The 23,231-nt window shown below is 38.0% G+C and overlaps 1 protein-coding gene across 2 annotated transcripts in view; it reads left to right on the top strand.

Moving 5' to 3' along the window:
• zgc:171482 (zinc finger protein) overlaps window positions 1-21,427 on the top strand; it is a 218,372-nt gene extending 196,945 nt beyond the window's left edge. For both annotated transcript variants that reach the window (XM_067421599.1, XM_067421598.1), the window contains one exon: window positions 15,793-21,427. In XM_067421599.1, the coding sequence (XP_067277700.1) occupies window positions 15,793-15,814 (22 nt within the window). In that variant the 3' untranslated portion in view covers window positions 15,815-21,427. The remainder of the gene's footprint in view (window positions 1-15,792) is intronic.
• The last annotated feature ends 1,804 nt before the right edge of the window (window positions 21,428-23,231 follow it).

Genomic DNA, 23,231 nt, shown 5'->3' with positions numbered 1-23,231 from the left:
TGCTGATCATGAACAGCAACAGAAGTTACATTATTATGGCATTAGATGTGACAAAGGTTGTCTGCATGAGTGAGTCACTCAGTAGTAAATACTTTAATATTGAAAGGACTGAAACTTGTTGTGAAAACGGAGCAAGACACAACTGAGTGTGCTGTCAGTGTCAGGGCACTGGTAAACCTCTAAACTGTAAAAAGGACAAGATATCACAGCGGACATTCAAAATGATTTTTTTTTTTTAATTACATAACATAACATTGTCCTGAAGGTAAAGTGCACACACTAAATGCTCTCTCTCTCTCTCTCTCTCTCTCTCTCTCTCTCTCTCTCTCTCTCTCTCTCTCTCTCTCTCTCTCTCTCTCTCTCTCTCTCTCTCTCTCTCTCTCTCTCTCTCTCTCTCTCTCTCTCTCTCTCTCTCTCTCTCTCTCTCTAGCAAGTGGTTGCTAAAGGGTATTATGTAGTGATACAGTGAACCGTTGGGTGAAGTGACCAATCAGAATCAAGGACTGGAACCAACCGTTTTATAATAAATTAAATAACACACTGTAAAAAGTTATATATTTTTTACATTATTATTCATAAAGGGTGAATTTAATTTTAAAAAGCTACTAAAAGCTTTTACACTGTTAAAAACACTTTTAGATTTAAAATAAATGTTGTTCTTTTTAACTTTCTATTTTTTAAAGAACCAAATCCAGAATCCTTTAGACCTTACAGAGTGCTTGACTGTTTCATTGTCAATAAAAGATCTTGAGCAAAAATGTATGTAGTTCTTGATGGAAATAACATGACAACATTTATTTCCATCAAGAGGTGGATCAAATTTTGCTCAAGCTCTTGTATCGACAATGCAAGAGTCGAGCACTCTGTAATGTTCCCTCTAGCACATCCCAAAGACTTTCAATGAATTTAAGGTCCGGACTCAGAGGTGACAATTCATGTGTGAAAATTATTCTTCATGCTCCCTCCAACCATTCTTTCACAATCTGAGCCTGATGCATTTCAACATTGTCATCCTGGAAAATGGCCATGATGTGTCTTTCTACATGGTTGATTAAGAAATGAAAAGCTATCAAATAGGTTTAGAAGAACTGTTGCCAAACATATAACATGCTAGAAACATAATAAGCATGCAATATAGATCAAATCATAAACTCTTAAGCATTTGCCTATTTATATCCAAACTTTATTGTTGCCTGGGAAGTGTATGTTTATAAAGCTAAATATATGTATTATAAATTGTAATGTTATGTAACATGATCAGAAAACTGTGGAATTATTAATTCACGAAGCCAGACCTTTCACTATCTGAACTTTTTTTCTTGTCTAAAAAAAATATCTGTGCACAAAGTAAAACCATTGAAACCGACTCAAAACGATGTAGTTAGGGGTGTAACGGTACATGTATTTGAACCGTTTCTTCAGGGCTTCTGGTGCACCCAAATGCAATCTTTAACAGTTAACAGTCAGCTTGTTTTAAGCGCAGAACACATTTCAGTCCAAGTCCAGACACGAACATATTAAGTATTCAGTCCATTTTATCACACACAAAACAAAAAAAAATCTAACTATAAATGCCGTTTTGAGGCTTTTAATGTGACGTGACTGATCACAGCAGGCTATGGCGCGTCAGTTCAAATGGCAGCGTAGCGCGCGAGTAAACGCGATCGTCTCTTATAAAGAATAATCATTAATTAATATCTCTTAAGTAGGGGTGTCCATGGTTAACCGATTAACCGTTAAAAATTGCGTAACAGAGTGAAACATTTTGCTCGGTTAAGTGGCGTCAATGACGTGCTTTGAATTTAGTTGTAATATATTTTTGCACCACTAGAGACCGCCAGAGCGCTCCCAGACATTTGTAATATCCACAAGAAGAAGTCATGAGCTTTCTAACATGAAGCGGGCAAAGAAAAGTAGAGCGTTTTTCCGCGTTTTTCAGGCTATAAGTCACCTCAGTCAAAAAATGCGTCATGAAGAGGAAAATAACATAAGTCGCACTGGACTATAAGTGGCATTAGGGCAGAAGCAGAGCGGGAGCTGCGCGGGCTGTGCATAACGGATCAGAAGAAAGAAAGTTTGAAGTGTGAAACTTGTGAGGGACTAGTGAAAAGCAGAGGTTACTTTAACTGTAATGAAGAAAACAAAAAAAGCTAATCACGGACTGAAAGAGAGATGGCCAGAGCTGAAGGAACGAGTCCACAGATGCTTGAAATCTCCCGGGAGAGGCTCAGCCGCGCGAGTCAAACGCTGTCTGTGTGAATCATTCTCGGCTGCATATTTTACTACATGCCCTAATCATGCAGGCGCCCTCGCGGCCACTTGCATTGCTCGTGAACTGGAGCGCATCTCATCCTAATTTAACGAAACTCAGTGTAGGCCTCACAGACATGAAATATATCGTAAGAAAGCTTGAAATGTCTTTTAACAATTTAAAACAAAAATAAATAGGCTACTCTCTGATTAGGTAATCCATGATGTGCATTTCACTCTATAGGCGCGTTCACTACAGAGATGGCGGTCGTCAACTTAATAAACTAAAAATAATAACCCTGACTATGGTTAACCGAGTATTAACCGCTAAGGGCCTCGGTTAACGGTTAATGAAAAACTTGAAAACGTGCAGCCCTACTCTTAAGGTATGTTGAGGATACATTACAACTTACTGAAATGCATGGGCGTAATTTACGGGTGGGACGTGTCCCCAACACTTTTTGAAACATCTTGCTTCACGGATGAACCCAACTAATACAAACACAACATCTCTGGTTAACTAGAAGACCATCACTTCATTTGTTTGTTAGATAAGAGACGATCTGGCGCTCGTTGCCGCTGTTATCAGTGGTGCAGAATTCTCTTGTGGCTCGTACATGCAGTCTTCACACCGACGAGCGCTTTAATCTAACGCTTAACACCGTTGCAGAGACTTTCTATTTGTTCCGGTGAAATCATGAAACAAAATGCACAAAAACTGTCCCTGCTCTTCGGTTTTGATGAGAAAAAGGTAGATTAGAAACTAGAAATTTTAACAAGTTTACCAGACTAGGATTAAAAGCAAAGTGTGCAAATCTATGCCTTTATTCACATGAAAAATCTTGGCACTAATGCTATATTGTGTTTAGAGACAATTAAACGAGATCTATATCAATAAATGAACTATTTAATTGATTTCTGGACATCTTAATACATTTTTTTCTGAAATTTGTTATTGTAAATATATTTTACATCTGATATAACATTATTATATATATTAGCAATGCTACCCCCTTAAAATACGCCATAAAGTGCATATCATGCACGCCATAGCTCCTTTTGACGTATATTCCATGAGAGTGCACACTCGTATACTATTTGCATGCATTTTCATGAGACTGTCTCATCCACTTTTTAAAACAAAGTTATGCCACTGCTGAAATGTATCATATATGTCGTGTATGCTCAATCTGTGTTTCAACCACGGAAAGACAAAACAGCTTGCAATGTCTCGTAGCATCACATTTACCTCAGGTAGGCATTCAGTGTCCACAGCTGTAAATTCACTAGAGAAGAACTCTTTCACTAAATATATATATTCATTAAATTCGACTTAATCTGTTAGTGAAGTCTTGTTTATTTAATGTATGTTTAAATAAGTCTGTCATGATTTGACAGCCGTGTATAAATGATTATTCTAAGAACGAATTGGAGAAAAGAAAAATTATAATTAGATCTAGAAGCTGATGCAAAAACTGCCTTGTGTGAAGCTCTTAAGTGTTGATTTTTTATATCTAAAAGTAAATGACTGAATTGAGGCAAATAGTTGGGCTTGTTGTTAACCTTTATTACAATGTGTAGCCCAAGTAAGGACTCCCTATATTTACAGCATTATCTCGAAGAAACTTTTAGTTATGATTGAATTAATTTAAGGACAGACATTTTTTTTCAGTAAACCACTGTTGAATTAAAATAAAAAAGCAATTTTGTAAAACTGTTGTAATGAAATCGTACCAAATCGCGACTTCAAAGCTGAGGTATGTACCGAACTGTAAGATTTTTGTACCGTTACACCCATATACATGCCAGACCAGTATGTGGCTCTGTAATTCTGCCACGGAGATGCACTAAAAAGGATGATGTGCAGTGGAGCATGCACATGCAGTCTGACTAGGATCAAGACATGACTTGATGACATCATTTCAGAAAATATACGTATTGGCTGTACACATGAAAATGTGTCATTTTCAGATTTATCCATTCTGTGAGGCTGTTTCAAAAAATAGAGATTTCAGGCTCTCAAAACGCTGGATCCGTCTGGCAAAATCAACCAATCACATAATACGTTCCCATTCAATAACATCAAAGGCCCCGCACACACAAAGACGCGTTTTGCTGTATTTTACCCAGCTGGATCTCACGGAAATGTGTATAAATAGTACAAGTGTGCAATGTCATGGAATGTATATACGGCAAAACTCATTTTGGCGTGCATATGCTATGCTGTTTTTCGCGTGCATACGATACAGACTTTATGGCGTGTATATGACACTCTTGGGTATGATTAGGGTGGTGGGGTGGGTGCTTCATCCGTATAATATGCCATAAAGTGCGTATAATATGCACGTGAAAAACAGCGTAGCATATGCACGGCAAAATTAGTTTTGGCATATACATTCCACGACATTGCACACACATACTATTTAAAATACAGCTAAACGTGTCTCTGTGTGTGGGGGGCCTTTGATGTTATATGTTATTATCAAATGGGAACGTATGTATGACTAATTGTTATTTAGATTAATATGACAGCATTTGATATACCATAGTCCATTATTACTACACAATCAGTCCAGTTAAAATCGGAATTCTATTTTCAAATTATACTAAAAAAGTCCCTGTTCACCTGACACAAACTTAAATTACCTGTCTGCACAGTCTCAAAAAGTTGCCAGTATGTCATGGCCTTAACATAATGTGCTGGCCAGCGAGCTGTCCAACAATAAGCCAAAGCCAGAGACAGAGAAAAGGAACCAAAGGCGCAATACTTCACCAGGATCTCAAGAGATGAGTCAACCGCCTGACAGGTTTTTTTTAAAGCTTGTGTAAATAGGGACCCGGGAGCGTCCAGAGCGAGTCTGGCCTCACAGCGACGCTGAAGGGGAAGGCTGATGTCAGTTCCTCTTTCTTCTGCTGTCACTCCAGCTGATTGGAGCAGATACAGGGGCATTGTGACCCCTCTGGCGCCCTCACACACAAACACCTCTGACACCTTTTGGCGATGGCTGTTTGTGATGGCAGTTTCCCTTCACCTGGGTTGTCAGGGATGGCACGGTTTCCAAGGTGATGGCTGTATCCATGACTAGCTAAACAGCACAAACCATGACCACACACAGAGAAAATACCTACATCAGGGGTCTTCAACTAAAATTGCTTGGGGTCCAGTAAATAAATCTTCCTCACTGGCCGAGGTATGGACAATTATATACCTAAAAACATGAATTGATGTATTTTTGCCAGACTAAAGAAATTAGTGTAGATTTAAAAAAATGTCTTTATTGAACAAAATATGGTATGTTTTCATATAGATAAACATGTCTTTTCATATTGTTAAAGCAAACATAGGTAATTTAATAAATGTATCTCATTTTGAGGTTGTTCTGTTTAAGTTGCGTTGATACAACATATCTAATTCAATCAGTAGCCATGTCTGACAAAAATATGATGAATAAAAAAACGCCTTTATCTCTAAATCTGCACTGAAAATACATTACTAGCAACTGAAGTGCTTTTTCTGCTGAACTGAGTTAAACAGTAATAAGCAATGAACACAAACCCTCCTGGTTAAAAACAAAACAGAAATCTCATAACATAATTTTATGTTCATTCACATGTACCTAACTAAATGCTCTCTCTGTGCTTCAAATTGCACTGGTAAAAAAATCATTAGCAATATTATCCAGAAACACAAACAGGTAAAAAATAAAAGTGCCCCCAGTGTTGGAAAAATATAAAAAGTGCAAGAAACATTTTATCTCTTTATTTCAACTGTTCCTTTTAATCCAGAAAAACATAAATAACCTCAAATAACATTTCAAAAGGCTGAGCTGAGCTGAACTTAAAGACAGAACGGTGTGCTAACCCGTTAACATGGGAGCCGAAATAAAAACGGACACGCCACGAGCTGCACGATTTATTAAATGTATATTATATTTCCCTCAAATCGTCCATGTACATACTTATTTCACCCTGTGCTACAAGATACACCCATCGTGCAGTTCTTCTGTCGGAAGTCGATTCAAAACTGAGCTGGTGTGAGATAGGCTACCTGAGATGCAGAGCTGAGCTGACGTCGGTGTGCGACTCCCTTAACTGTCAACGCAACCTTGGCAACATAGGAAAAAACGGTTCTACTGAGCTGCCTGATATAAATTTATTTATTTATTTATTTATTTATTTATTTATTTATTTATTTATTAAATCACATTTGACATTTATTTATTTCATTACGTCAAAAGGCTTCGCGGTCCGGATGGATGCAACTCGCGGCCCGGATCCAGACCGGAGTCCGCTAGTTGGCGACCCCTGACCTACACCATCACACATGTGCTGCTGCATTTCTGGTTAAGACACACACCAAGTCTTTGTCAACTCACACAACCCATGTTTGGGAACCACTGACATATTAGATCTGTGAATGCTTCATCAAAGCCATTCACTTAATTCTACCACACCTTAAAAATAATGTTACAACCGAGCATTTATTTCCAACAGGCAAAATGCCACCTCTGGTGTAAAAACAGGAAAATTTTAGTGCAGTAAACGGTAAAATACACGATGTCCTATCAAATTACTTAATATTTTACAATCAAAACTGACTGCATGCACACAAGTAACCTGCATATGATAGGTTACATGTGGAGTATGCTGGCTTCATGCTACATTACTGCTATTCTCAACAATTCTCTTATAAAAGTGGGGTTTTGGCACTTACAAGCATGAAGAACAAATATAGTCACAGATTGGACATACTTCCATTTGAGGGATTTGTTCACTTCAAAATGAAAATCTCATTCAAGGTGTCCGTGTCTTTCTTTCTTCAGTTGAAATAAGTTTTTTTTTTTTTAGGAAAACATTCCAGGATTTCTCTCCACATAATAGACTTTTATGCATGGCAACCAAAATGTTGAAGGTCCAAACCAATGTAGTTTCAAAGGGGTTCGAAGAGCTTCAGATCCCAGACAAGGAATATAGTCTTATCTAGGTAAACCTTCTGTCTTTTTTTTACATTGCTCATCTTGGACTGCTCTGCGGCTTGCCACGAAAGGTCATGCTTGATGTAGGAGGAAGTACTCGTTCAGAAGATGCGTAATAGCGCCCCATGCCTTATAACAGTGATAATTTATTTAGTTAAATGTATTGTTTTAATAATTTTATTCATTGAGCATTTTTCAAATTTTACAAAGAACATGACACATTTAATATGGTTAGGAAAAAAATGCCTATATAAGTAATTATAAGTAAAAACAAATTGCATCTGAACATTAATTTAAGGGGCAAATAGTGTCCCTTAATGAAAAAGGTGTGATTGCAGTCTAAATAGAGGAGGTTTGCAGAAGGATGTTAAATTCCTCAGGGGATATATCACAGGGAACCATTGTAGTATAGCACCATTTAGCTATGTTGCAAATTACAGTGCATAAAGCAGCTGAACAGACTATCTAGTTAAAAAGCATGCATTTACCATGAATAGCATTCCAAAGAAAGATTCTTTGAAAGAAATAAGTACTTTTTATTCAGGAATGATGTGTCAAATTGATCAAAATTGACACTACTGTAAAAAAAGGTGCTGTAAAATAACGGTAACTACTGTGGTAATCGCTGTGCTTGCCAGTGATTTACTGTTAATTTACACCCAACCTTCTACCATTAACTTACAGCTCTCTTTTTTACAGTATGTTACTGTAATAAAACCATGGAAGTTAACTAATTTCTTTTGGGAAACAGATTTTTTCAAACCGTTCAAGTACTGCAGCATCCAGCATAACATCAGTGTTTCTCAGCTTTTCATTGAATGAAGCACAGGCTCTACTCTTGAGCACAATGGTGACCCACAAAACTAAATTAAACTAAAAGATTTCTCCTATATCTATATATCCTCCTATATCTATATATCTATATTCTCCTATTTGTGCAAAAAACACAGAACCCACTTTATATTAGGTGGCCTTAACTACTATGTACTAACATTGTAATTACTCATTTGATACAATGCACTTATTATGTACATACATGTTTTTACATTGTACTTACATTTTTAAAATACCTGCATGTAATTACGTCTGTAATTAATTTATGTAGTTATATTTGTAATTACACAGTTCGCACTTCCCTTACACCTAACCCTACCCTTAAACTGACCAATACCACCACACCTGTCCCTAACTCTACCCGTATCCCACCTCAATATCAGCAAAAGTGCTTTGCAATACAATTTGAACACAGTAAGTACATTGTACTTATTTTTTGATGTAAGTACATAGTACTTAAGGCCACCTAATATAAGACAACATACTTCAGTTTAATATTTACTTTCCTTATCAATCATTGACTTTCACTTAAATTTCAGTTACATTTTGTATTTAATAAATCTTGTACATTTTACAGTAGCCTATATTACTGTATATTATTATAATTTATTATTATTATTATTATTATTTTGGTAATCTACTGGCAAAGTGGTTTCCAGTAAATTGCTGTTTTTCTATAGTTTTTTGCTATGAAATAATTTACAGTTGATTACTGTTAAAATATGTTTTACCCAGATTTTTTTAGTCTTACACCTTTTAACCTCACAAAAAAATCCTCAGTGTTCAATGAAGACTTATGTGTCCACAATAAAGAATGTTATTGTGACACTAAAGCAGTTGAAGTAGAATGGAATAATTCAGTTAAGTGATAAATGAGTATCAGTCATGAACACCTGCTGTTAACCACTGCAGCTCTGTAGCATATTTCAAATAATTATGACATATGCGATTTTGGACCCAAATGTGAAAAGAAAGAAAATAGAAACTCAAGAACTACAAATGACTTCCAGACAGTTTTTTTTTTTTTTTTTTTTTGTAGTTGGCAAACATTGTATTTAGAAATAGTATAAATTAAGATAAATCTAAAAGTTGCATGTTAATGACTGTATTTTTTCCTTGTCCGATTTCACATTGTGCCTTTCTGCGCATGGCTCAGATGTTTGAGAATTATTTCTTGTATTTGTGAGGAAATAAACAATAATTCAAGGCAGGGGAAAAAAGCAAATAAAAGTCTGAAGGAGTAAGGTGCCGAGAGTAAATGGTTCTCTCTATTGCTGGCTCTATTGAAATCTGTATTTATGTCAGAATGATTGAAGATAGGTCTTCATTTATGAGCCATCAAAGAAACTAGGTTAGGTATGGGGCCTAAACCCTGCAAATTTTATTCACTGTAGCCTGCTCAATGAACTGAGTCACTCTATTCCCTCAGCAGCTTTGATATTCTCTTTATAACTGTGTGGGCGAATTGACTAAACAGTTGTGCCACTTTAACATGCACTATTTTAACACCAAACTCTGAATCTTATTTGCATGGCACCTGAATTCTAGCTTAACCAAGCACCATACAGTGTGTGCTGGTATAGCATTACAACATGCAGATTTAGGTTATTAAATTACTTTCCACTGTGTTTGACCCCCTTTCGTCTTCAGAATTCTACGAGGCATTGATTCAACAAGGTGCTGAAAGCATTCTTTAGAAATGTTGGCCCATATTGATAGGAATAGGATAGCATCTTGCAGTTGATGGAGATTTGTAATAATAATAATAATAGGTTTTATTTATAACACTTTTCATTCTGAAGAATCTCAAAGTGCAACGTGGAAAAAGGGAAAAATAACAAAAATAGAATGATACAAACAGTCAACACATAAAAGCCTTTCTGAACGGAAAGTCTTCAGTTCTTTTTTAAACTGATCCAGGCACTGTACGGCTTTCAGCTCACTGGGAATGTGGTTCCAAAGCCGTGGTGCAGCTAAGCAGAAAGCATGATCTCATATGGTACGAAGCTCCCATGATGGGAACTTGAAGAAGCAGATGGCCTGATGATATGAGGATGCGGCTTGAGGATTTGAGGTGGTGCATGTCAGGTGATGCATTTATGTGATCCGGGAGGAAACAGGAAGTCAGTGCAATGAGCGTAGGATGGGAGTTATGTGATCATATTTACGGACTCACATAAAGACTCTGGCATGTATTGAAGCATCTTGATATTTCTGTCAGAAATCCCACTGAAGTGTCCAATGCAGCCTGGTGGGGACAAAGGGATGGACAAGTTTCTCTGCATCTTGAAAAGGGGACAGAGTTTGGAGATGTTTTGAAGGTGGTGGAAGGAGGTTTTTCAGATGTGTTTAACATGGTCATTGAGGGTCAGCTGGGGATCAAACCAAAGCTCTAGGTTAGTGACTGATGAGGAGAAAGTGATGACCTGGAGGAAGTTACTTCCCATCCATGCCTTAATTTCCTCAAGACACGTGGTGAGTCGTGACTGAGCTGTAGAGGGGTTTGGGGCAGTTTTGATATAAGGTTACGTGTCATCAATATAACAATGAAAAGATAGTCCGTGTCTGCTGTTGACATGACTGAGGGGAAGCATGTAGAGAATGAATAAGATTAGGCTGAGAACTGAACCCTGCGGAAACACCACATGTAACAGGGAGCAGCCTGGACTCACATTCTCCCAATATAACACACTCAGTCCTGCCAGAAAGGTAGGACTGAAACCACTGCAGTGCTGCTCCCGATAGTCCAACTGTATTGTGGAGGCAGTCCAGGAGGATGGTATGGTCCACTGTGTCGAATGCCTCTATTAGGTCGAGGAGAAGGAGCAGTGATGGTAATCCTGAATCAGCTTTCATTAGAAGGTCATTAGTCACCCTAAGGAGAGTTAGTCTGGTGCTGTGGGCCGAGCGAAAGCCTGACTGAAAAATCTCAAATGGGTTTATATTTTTTAGATGGTTGTGGAGTTGAGAGGCAGCTTCCTTCTCTGGAAACCTTTGACAGGAATGTGAGGTTGGAGATCAGCCTATAAAAAGCAAGGACCTTCGGGTCTAGGTTTGGTTTCTTAAGTATACGACAGATGTGAGCAGCTTTAAGGGCAAGAGGGAGGTGACCAGTTTTGAGAGAGAGATTAACAAACTGGGTGATGATTGGGCTGACAATAGAAAAAGAAAGACTTGAGTACAACAGTCGGGATGGGATCCAAGGTGGACGGCTTAATTTTTAAGCGTGGCTCAGCGTGGCTCTGCTGAACCTCAGTAAAGTGTGGAAGAGATGGCAATCTCCTGGACGATCGTGGTTGGATGATAGGGATACAGGGAGGAAGAGGCAGATATAAAAGAGCAGATATTATTGAGTTTAGATCTAAAAAAGTCAATGAAGCTGTTGCATCGCTTCACTATGGTTTCAGTAGATGAAGATGACTTTGGCTTCAGGAGATTGTTTACTTCGAAAAACAGCTGCTTAGAGTTTCTCAGTATTTTGATTAATGAGGTTGGAATAGAATTGAGAGTGTGCACCCTTCAAAGACTTCAGATAAGCTTTTCGATGGTCACGAAAGGCAAGCTTGTGAACAGTTAGACCAGACTATATACAGCAGCGTTCAAGAATACGGCCCTCAGTTTTCATTTGCCACAGTTCCTGTGTGAACCAAGGAGCAAAGCGTTCAAAGTTGACTTCCTGCGTCCTGATAGGGGCATGGAGGTCAAAAACACTGCTCAGAGATAAATTGTAGTGATCCACCAGTATGTCCACTGTTGCAGATACTGGGCAGTTAATGTTTTGTTGATGGTCTACAGTGATGGAGGGTGGGTCAATTTGTTTCCAGTTCCGGAAAGCTATTTGGCGCTTGTGTCTGATAATAGGCGGCGAATATTTAATGGGCATAGAGACTAACTTGTTGTAAGACACACCCAGATCATTTACCTGCAGGCTGTTTATGGGGGCCGCATCGAAGATGACCAAATCTAGGTGATGGATTTTTTTTTTTTATTACCATTTTGATGATGACTAAAGATGCTCTATTGGGTTGAGATCTGGTGACTGTGGGGGCCATTTTAATACAGTGAACTCATTGTCATGTTCAAAAAACCAATTTGAAATGATTCGAGCTTTGTGACATGGTGCATTATCCTGCTGGAATTAGCCATCAGTGGTTGTGTGCATGGTGGTCATAAAGGGATGGACATGGTCAGAAACAATGCTCGGGTAGGCCGTGGCATTAAAACGATGCCAAATTGGCACTAAGGGGCCTAAAGTGTGCCAAGAAAACATTCCCCACACCATTACACCACCACCACCAGCCTGCACAGTGGTAACAAGGCATGAAGGATCCATGTTTTTTAATCTGTTTACGCCAAATTCTGACTTTACCATCTGAATGTCTCAACAGAAATCGAGACTCATCAGACCAGGCAACATTTCCAGTCTTTAACTGTCAAATTTTTGTGAGCTTGTGCCAATTGTAGCCTCTTTTTCCTATTTGTAGTGGAGATGTGTGGTACCCCGTGGGGTTTTCTGCTGTTGTAGCCCATCTGCCTAAAGATTGTGCATTTTGTGGCTTCACAAATGCTTTGCTGCACACCTCGGTTGTAACGAGTGGTTATTTCAGTTAAAGTCCCTCTTCTATCAGTCGGCCCATTCTCCTCTGACCTCTAGCAACAACAAGGCATTTTCCCCCTTTTCACACCATTCTTTGTAAACCCTAGAAATGGTTGTGCGTGAAAATCCCAGTAACTGAGCAGTTTGTGAAATACTCAGACTGGCCCATCTGGCACAGACAACCATGCCATGCTCAAAATTGCTTAAATCACCTTTCTTTCCAATTCTGACATTCAGTTTGGAGTTCAGGAGATTGTCTTGACTAGGACCACATCCCTAAATGCATTGAAGCAAATGCCTTGCGATTGGTTGATTAGATAATTGCATTAATTGAACAGGTTTTCCTAATAATCCTTTAGGTTTAACTGTGTTGGTAAAACACATTTTACCTTTTTGTGTCCTCTATTTTTATATTTTTATATACCAATTTGCACCTTTTAGCATAATAGAAAATGCAAAGCTGCACATCTGAGGGTACTGCCACAGTGACAAGCTAAAGATCAAATGTTTACATATTATTTCCAAAAAGAAATATTGCTATCAGCACTTATGTTGTGGGTGTGTTTGCAAAATTACCTGATTTGCATAATCTCTTTAGCGAATCAGGTGCTAAAACACACGCATGCAAATAAACAACATTATCAGCGGGCGCAATTCATTCCCTCCTTGTATTTTCAGCTGACTGAGATAAGGATTATAAGACCGGTGGGTTTGCCAGACTCCAGGTTTGGGAAGGTTATTCCACAGGCAAACTAGCAGATGAGCAGATTTATTTTCAGCCCTGTTTGCACAAGAAGGGTGCTGAGAATGACCTCCCTAGAGACTGTAGCTTCCCCAGGAGTTCAGCTGTGTCACTGTTACAGGCTTGAGGACATGGGCTGAGGCTCTGGATTTAAATACCGACAGCCCTGGTGGATAGATTTAGTCTCTGCATTTCTCCTGAGGCATCTCCGTGCGTGCAAATTGATGGTTGAAAAAAATGAAAGGGAAACATTCATTGGAACAGTTTATCTTCTGTGATGGATTAGATATATGAGGGAAAATATTTACACTGTGTCATTACATGCAAGCCAAGAAATATCCATCCTAAAACAATCTCACACGCTTTCCTCAAGCTTGGCAGGTATTACCGAGTTTCAAATGAAGGCATTTTATGGGGAATTGGATTTTTTTTCACTGTCAAGTTGCAAATTACAAGAAATCTCTTAGATATAACCCAATATTTCCTCCTCAAACTGTCTATTTGCATTGATTATGAAAGTCAGAAAGTCACATAAAAGCTTTTAAAAATGTGTATGTTGAAAAAAAACTGGTACTTTTGAGTGAATGAAATGAAATGAAATCAATGAAATCCTCCATAATCATACAGTCTTGGAGAAGCTTTGAAAGTTACAAGCTACACAATTGAAAGTTGTTTAGAAAAGACTCTTCATCAAACTACTGATCTGAAAGTTTATTGTCTATAAGTTTTTTTTTTTTTTGCAAAAACAACATTTAACCAAGTTCAAGTTGGCTTCTTTTGGCTATAAGTGGGTTACTTATAGCTTGACTATTTCGGGTCTATAGTTAACCGAGACGGTGAAATGACAGCTATCACTTGCTGGGGTCTGTCATTTTATAGAGCAAATGTCATGCTGCACAGCTACTTATTGGAAAAATTAGTTTCTAACAGGAGTTTGAAAACAAGGGAATGCTTAAACGATTAGTTCACTTAATTAAAATTAAAAATAAAATAACTCTTTCCTCACCAAACAGAATTTTCCTTTATTTGTGAGAAAACACTTCCCCGCCAAACACTGAATTTTCCGGGTTTCTGTGTTTTCACAGTTTGGCACTATGGGGCGCTATTATGCATCTTCTGAAAGTACACTGATATCTCCTGACTCAAAACACTGAAGTAGTAAAAACAGACGAAGTAAAACAAGCCATTTTATGTAATCATATGCATATTTAAAATAGCATGATTATCAACATTAAACATCATATGAAACAAAACTATCTAATGTTACTGAATGAAATGTGGACCCAGGACGAGCTACAGGACTGTGCAAGCATTAGGGGTGTTGATGGACTACTACTCCATCTACTCCATCTGGGTTTGATAATCGCTCTGAATCTGATCTGGAAACAGATCTTTGACAAAAACTAGATTTTCTCAGCTTTTTGTTCAAAATGCAGTTTTTTTTATTTTTTATGAAACACCCATGTTTAAGTGTTGATTAAAAAAGGAATGCATGAAGTTACAATTTTGTTTAAAAGAAAAGGGTCAGCTCTTTCTTTTGATATATTGCATGCTCAGATATTCATAAAACAAAATATGTAATGGGCTATTACATTTTTGCAAAAAACCCTGGTGGTGGCTGGCAACTTTTTTTTAAACCGCTGGCGGGGAAAGAGTTAATCATAGGCTATTTAAAAACCATAAATAACTTTTTGCTTAGTAGCATGCAGTTGTTCTCCTTTAAATTTTAGTTTTTTTCCTCAACTTGCACCTCTAAAGGTGCGCGTCTGCTTTCTCTTACTTCTCCAAGATGTTGTCTTTCTTTTTTCAGTCGAAAATAAATTAAATTTTTGGAGGAAAATATTCCAGGATTTTTCTCCATATACTGGATTCAACTGCAACCAACGGGTTGATGTTGATGTTGAATTGCAGTCTCAATTCAGCAGCTTTACAACGTGATTACGTAATGTGTGGCGCATCACAAAACCTTTTTTACCACAAAAGAGCCTTTTGGTTAAAAAGTAAATGCATTTTAATTTTATTTTTAGAAAAGGAATGATCATTTTTCTAGACAAGACCTTGGCTGGGATCATGTACAGCCCATTGAAGCTGCATTGAGACTGCAGTTTTGACCTTCAACCCATTGACGGTTGCCTCCCCTATATGGAGAAGAGTTGTGGAATGTTTTCCCAAAAAAAAAAAAAAAATTCCTTTTAACTGAAGAAAAAAAGACATGAACATCTCTGGTGACATGAATGTGAGTAAATTATCAGGACATTTTTATTCTAAGGTAAACTTATATTTTAAGTTAAATGTACTTGTACTTATGAAGTAAAAAAAAATGATACTTAAGTTAGTAAACTAGCTATGATACAAATATGATTATTGACTCTCTTTTTTTTTGGCTTTTTCAGTTTGAAACAACATCAGCAGTGAAGACCTGGAAATACTGCAGCTGAAACACGAAGAGCGTTTCAGGAATTTACAGAACTGCACAAACTAAAGATGTCTGGTTTGGCCACGGGAATTGTTCATCTACAATATCTGAGGTTCTTCAAATGTCAAGTGTTTTATTTTTTTATTCACAATCAGAAGCTAAAAGATTGATCTACTTTAGGAATATCGTCCATCGCGTAACACAAAAGGATGCCTATGAACTTCACAGATGTTCATCATGTAACATGAACGCACCAGCCTGAATAGACATGCAGCAGTCCTGCTACTTTTATTTTTGCCTTTCAAACTCTTCTATGTAGTGGCCTGTCATTTCTCTGCTCTTCAGACGAGTCATCGCTTTGGTTGTCTGCTTTGCCGGTGACAGAAAGAGATCATCAACCTTATTCCAGTGATTTTGTTGAGTACACGTCTCACTTGTGTGCGAATGCTGCCAATGAGGGATAAATTCAGCTGCCTTTGTGTGAGATCTCTTTCAGCTATGGTCGAAACCCATGTTTAAGCACTAATTCCAGCACTGTTCCCACATACTAAACACACGTCCTGTTTATTCACACCGCAGTCAGTGTCACAGAGGGCAGGACATTCCTACAGAGCTGTGATGTTGCTTAAACACTGATGTCAAATGGAATATGCCATCAATAAAAAGGAGTTCAGATGCAATGAGTTGGCATTTCTCACTCTGACTCAATCATTGATGATTCACATGGACATAAATGTGTGAACCAGGCTCTGAGCTTTATCTAAATCTATGCCAAAATGACTGCCTGTAAAACCAGAGCTCAGTGCCTGCTGTTTTATGTATAAATGCTCTTTTTTTGTTGCTTTTCTGATGTGGCATAAAAAAGTGGTGTTTTCTCGTTATCTTAGACTATATGGTAGCTACAAAACTAAAACTAGAACAGACCTGGGGCCTCATTTTTAAATACGTGTGCACAATAGCCGCTTTTCCACTGTCAGGTCAAACCATTTGCTTTACCGTTACAAGCTGATCCAGCGCAAAAAAAACTGGTAGCCAAACTACACTCATTCTGCCAGCACCAGGTTTAACCTACTGGCCAACTGTGCTGAAAATTCAAGGCCCAGAACTATTTGTAACAGTGCCGTACCAGGCTCAAGTAAAACAACCCATTCTCACTCCCAAGGCATCAAAATCCGAAGCATAGTCAAGTGCCTTCCACAATGAAGACGCAAAAGGTACCCCTAGGCGTAATTTTTCAACGCGCTGGGTGCGCCATTCATTTCAATGAGAACTTTGACGTCATACACAGACACACTGGGTATGGGAACGTTATCGTCATGATGAAATTTTGTTAGTTTATGAGTCTGCCATTATGACATGTTGGAGTGTGATTCTCAATTTAATCAGAAAGCATACTTTTATTTACATTTATTTTATTTACGCTATTTAGACAAGTTTTAACATGTAACCCAACCCCATTCCATCCCTAAACCTACCCATTTGTGTGAACATGATGTAAAACACAGGCTATAACAGGCAGATACGACTGCATCCACAATTTATTTAAAAAGTACAAATAATCCAAGTTTTCTGAGGCCTAAGGATTGATTTGTGTGAAGGAAATCCCCCAAAGCGATCAGTGTCTTCCTCCGCCGAAGATCATGCACATCAAATTTCAAATATTGCCGCCCGTTACGTCAGATTTAATAGTGAAATTGCATTGGCTCTCGTATGTCATGGACTGCATTTATATAGCGCTTTTAACAGACTCTATGGCCATCCAAAGCGCTTTACATCTTGCCTCACATTCACCCATTCACTCGCTCATTCATACACCGACGGCGATGTCAGCCATGTAAGGCGCCATCCAGCTCGTCGGGAGCAGCTGCGGTTAGTTGTCTTGCTCATGGACACTTTGACACTTGGTTAGGTGGAACTGGGGATCGAACCACCAACCTTCCGGTTTGTAGACAACCTACATGAACCACTGAGCCACTGCTGCCCCTGTCGTATGTCTCGTGACCAACTGCGTCATCATCAGCTTTCATTGTAAAATGTCATTGGCTCTTGTGTGTCTTGTGAACAATTGCGTCATGCTCAAGAGTCGTGTGTATCATTTGAATGAGATATGAATGAGTACATTCACGGAGCAGTGGGATCATCATTTCGGAGATTAAAACATTAAGATCAACTCAGTTCTTTACATGAAGATATCGTATGACTTCAAAAGACTTGGAATGCAACATGAGTCAATAGTTTTATACTTTTTTTTGGTCAGTTTTTGCAATAAATACCTGTGTACTTTTATTTGCCTGTTGTGTTTTATATTTTTTAGATGTGGGTAGGTTTAGGGTAGTGGGTAGTTGGGTTAGGGTAGTGGGTAGTTGGGTTAGTTGATCCAAAATATAAAAGTGGCCTTTAAATATTAATAAATGTCTGCTTTCACAAATGCAAAGAATTAAATGCGTCTGTATATGACGCCAAATGTTTTTCTCATTGAAATTAATGGAGCACCCAGCTTGTCGAAAAATGACGCCTAGGGGCACCTTAAGCGTCTTTATTGAGACACGGAAGGCACTTGACCATGCTTCGGATTTTGACGCCTTAGGATTGAGAACAGGTTGAGTAAAAATATAGCTGTGTTCACGCTATGTTGTAATTACAATAAGGATTCAGAACTGTAACAGCCTTTATGCTTGCAGAACTTCTGGTTGCACTGTGTAAGCTTATAATTTTCTGAGAGCTACGACTTGTACCACGTCGGCGTTGTACCGCCGGACCACTGCAGATTTAACCCTTAAACGCATACCTCAGGTCTTTAGTGACCCGTGAAGTCATTCACTACCCTCCTCCTCATTTGCTTTTTAAAGTTAGACATCAACCTTCTTAGTATTCCTCAATTAATTAATTCTAAGCAAAATAACAATAATAAAATATATAAAAGAATGCATGTTTTCTCATTAATTTCTTGTACAAATTGTATAGGGTCTCTAATGACCCAAGGTGTGTAACAGTGTAAGTATATTTTTTTCTATTTTCAACAATAATTAAATCTTTAATGACTAAATAATTCACCTTTATTCCACAAGGTGGCAATTTCTGATACAGAACAATGAAAAGTTTCACTCATAGTCACCGCAGGCAGAAAACAAAAGAATTGAACCTATCATCAGCAAAACTTGAAATAGCTCAGCGATTCACTCAGAGCAAGTATTGAACGCAATCAAATAGTAGTATCTCTGTCACTCTGGATTTGGTGAATGCGGTCATCGAAATATCAAAATATTGATTTTGAAGATGTTGAAAATTATAGTCCTGCGAAAATGTTTAAGAATATATTGTTCTATGATTGTACTCCAACATCGGGAGAGTTATTTTTATTGTGACTGGTAGAGATCCATGTTAGATATATAGCCGGGTCGCTAAAGACACGAATATGTAATAATGATTGGCGAAACATTCATGCACTTAAGGGTCAAGGCGAGTTCGACCTGTAGCACTGCTGCGTAGATCGATCGGTGTGTGAAAGCATACACCACTTTATTCACAGTAATAACGACATGTCGTGAACACAGCATATAAATGGAACTGCTCCTTACAGTTTTTAGAACTGTTCAACCAAACGTCGGAAAAACGGCTAATCACCATAAACGTGAGCAAACAACCATTTCCTAAATGTTCCTTAAAATGTCCGTTTAAAACCAAAAAATTCCAAAATACATCCTGCTTCATTTTGGACAAGACACCCATGATTATCAATATACGGTGGGACACTGTTATATTTCTTTCATGTTAATATGCACCTCATTATCTGATTCAAAATTATATTCTCAGAAAAATTGGTACTTGACATTAAAACCTCCTGCTACCTACTATTCCATGTCTTTTTTAAATATTTCACTATAGTGGTTTTATTAAGACACTAACAATTACATTATTAGTGTTTGTCCAAAAATACATATCAAAATATTCATGCATGCTAATGTAAATGTTGTCACTCATTTATTTATTCATTCCGAGGGTGAATATTCCCTTATCAGTTTCAGCCTTTATGAACCCCAGTTTGTTCATCATTTTTATTATAGGATCAAATACATGAGATTTAGCATCAAATCATACAATACGTACATTATAAATGAGGCCTTGGTCAGAATAGTCAGGATAGTGTGACATTTATGCAAATCAGAGTATTACGGTAGCGACCAAGCCAGATGTTTTAAATGGTATGGTTAAATAATGCAAAAAACAAAAAAAACATTGTAAATAATCTATATACTACAATATTGTTTTTACACCTGAACTTCGAGTCCAGGATGATTATTGTGTGTTATCTATGTAAGGGAGGCCAGTAAGAGCGGTGTGAGTGAGCCTCACTCCCCTGGCCTCAAGAGGCACAGTAGCTACTAATGCTATCGAGGCTGCGGTCTTTGGGGTCTTGTTAGTGTACCCACCGCCCATGCTGAAAGCGGCAGTGCGAATCCTGCTCGGAGCAGTGCGAGTAGAACCGAAGGGGTTTTATCTACTTGAAAAGATTTTTGTGTGCTGCTTTCTGATCAATATGTGATTGAACTGAAATCCTGAAAACCCTTTTACAAGTCATCTGTTAGCCTTTGAAGACACTGTATTAATGTCTGACCCCAATGATGTCTCTTTTGAAAGTTATAGAGGGTGTTACATTTCATTTACTGTGAGCTAGACTATCGAATGGCTGTTATTTGAATGTGATGCCAGTATTTTTGTCTTGGTTTCCAGTAAAAATGTCTAAACATTAAATATATTTTGCAGTGCTGTTTGCTACAGTAAAAAAGGCCTCAGGATTACTGGACCCTTGTTGTAGACATTGTTTTGTGAATAATACCAGAAAGTTCAAGACAGAGCATCAGGACAAAGGACATTACAGATTAATTTGATGTTAAATACAGAGTCTTTGAGAAAAAAAAAAACTCAGGCTGTTCAGATGTATCAGTTCGTATCAGTTCTTCTTTCATCTCATCTCAGTCTTTAGCCTTTTTCTGATCATGTTAAATGCAAATATCAGTCTCACTGTCAATGAAATGGAATGCAATTTCAACTACAAATGGATTACAAAATATTTTATGGTCAATATATGCCGTGGGCTAGAATAATATATTTATTATTGAAAATATAAAAAACTGTGTATGAAAGCTTATATGTAAATTGAAAGAATTGTGAATTTTCTGTGAAATGGTGAAAAATTAAGTCTGTACTGTGCACATTTGTAAATACACTTGATAATGACTATTTTCACTTTCAAACTATGAGTTGCTGGGTATTATTTTCTGTGACATGGGAATATCATCAATTCTTGGATGGATGGATGGATGGATGGATGGATGGATGGATGGATAACACAATAATATTATTTTGTAAACTGGTGTCCCATGATCGGATGTGAATTGCTGCTGAAGGATGATGCTTTGGAGGAAAGAAAATTTATTTAAAAAATGTTTTAAAGCCAGTCTGTATCAGTAAGCGGTTGCCATATTGATCATAAAAGCTTTCAGGGTTATTAAAGTTAATGTTTCTGCATGCAGTTAGCCCCCAGCTGCACTTTGTTGTAAGTTCAGACCTTATTGAGGTTGTCTATTTTTCCTGTAGAGCTGGAGCTAAGATTAATTACTCACATCAAATAAAAAAGTGATGAAAGAAAAAGAAAGTGCAAAAAGAGGAGTGTTTTATACTGTGACTCGTAGAGTGGGAAGTTCGGATCATTTTGCAGACCTGGATTTCTGAATCTTGTTCGTGAAAATAAAGGAATATGTTTTTGGTAGAAATTATTAGTTTTATTACCACAAATTTATGGAAATGAACCATCATGACAGAAATTCACAAGTTTATAAACTGCAAGAAATAAAAAAAGCTACCATTTATCAGAAACGCAATAATAGATGTAAGAACTTGTTTGCAAGGAAGGTTAGGATTTATTGTATACAATACAGCTGTAAAAAGAGCTAACGTAATCAGGAATAGCTAAGAAAGCAGTCTTGCATTCCTCCCAGAGTTCATCAATATTCTTTGGTTTCGTCTTCCATGCGTCCTCTTTCATCCTACCCCACATATGCTCAATGATGTTCATGTCTGGTGACTGGGCTGGCCAATCCTGGAGCATCTTGATCTTCTTCGCCTTGAGGAACTTTAATGTGGAGATGGAAGTATGTGATGGAGCACCGTCCTGCTGCAGAATTTGGCCTCTTTTATGGTTGGGAATATAAGAGGTAGCTAAGATTTCTTGGTATTTTAGACTATTGATGTTGCCTTCCACCCTGCAGATCTCTCGCACACCCCCATACTGGATGTAACCCCAGACCATGATTTTTCCGCCACCAAACTTCACTGTTTTCTGGGTGAATCTCGGATCCATTCGGGCACCAGTAGGTCTCCTGCAATATTTGCGGCGACTGTGGTGTAATTCAACAGAAGAATCATCTGAAAAATCCACCTTCTGACACTTTTCCAGCGTCCATCCTTTTAGCAGGCTGTGGGCCTTGGCAAATGCCACACGGTTTTTCAATTGTCTTTTGTTTAGTGCTGGCTTCCGGGCACTGATTCGACCATGGAGGCCATTTCTAGACAGAATCCGACAAACTGTTCTGGTTGACACAGGGACTTCAGGTGACCAGGTCTTGTGGAGCTCTGCTGCAGTGGAAAATGGGCTGGCTTCGGATTTTCAAGCCAACAAGCGGTCCTCTCGAGCAGTTGTCTTGTGGGGTCTGCCTGACCTGGGCTTGTCAAAAACGTCTCCAGTCTCTTCAAATCTTTTTTTTGTCCTCTGTACTTGACGCTGAAACACATTGAAGGTGTCTGCCACATCAGCAGTGGATCTGGTCTTCAGCCTCTTGATAATCAAAACTTTAGTCTCTGGGTGAATCTTAGGCATGTTTGCAGAGGTCTAGTTGCAGTTGATGTGAAGGTCTAGCGTACTGGAGTTCTTTTTATACACACTTGAGACCTAATTGATCCAATATTAGTCACAGGGGAAGCTCATATGGCAAGGTGACAACACTTATTGTGAATATTAGAATACTTTTTGAAAGTTTAGTTTTTCACTGAAACATTATCACAAAAGCTGGTGGGATTAAAATGAGGCATTTCTTGTAAAAAAATCTTGATTAGAAATATATTTCAGCGGCACTTTAGGTCAATTTGTACACAAGCGACAAGACTTTTGTCAGGGACTGTAGGGTAGGTAAGAATTGGTTAAAAAAAAACATTTTTTTTTTTTACTTTCTTTATATATCAATACAAAATTAAATGTAAGTACTCTGAATAAGAAAGTATAAAAACTGAGTATCTGTAGACCTCTCACGACAGTTTTAAAGACAGCTCATTATTTCCATTCACATTCACTTCTGGACTCTTTCCAAAGCCACGCCCCCAAAATCCCCGAACGCGCTTCACCGACCGCTCAGCTGGAAG

This window comes from Pseudorasbora parva, chromosome 17 (genome assembly GCF_024679245.1).
Source record: "Pseudorasbora parva isolate DD20220531a chromosome 17, ASM2467924v1, whole genome shotgun sequence".
Classification (NCBI taxonomy): Eukaryota; Metazoa; Chordata; class Actinopteri; order Cypriniformes; family Gobionidae; genus Pseudorasbora; species Pseudorasbora parva.
The sequence above is the reverse complement of the archived record's forward strand: the minus strand, read 5'-3'. Positions and strand labels throughout refer to the sequence as shown.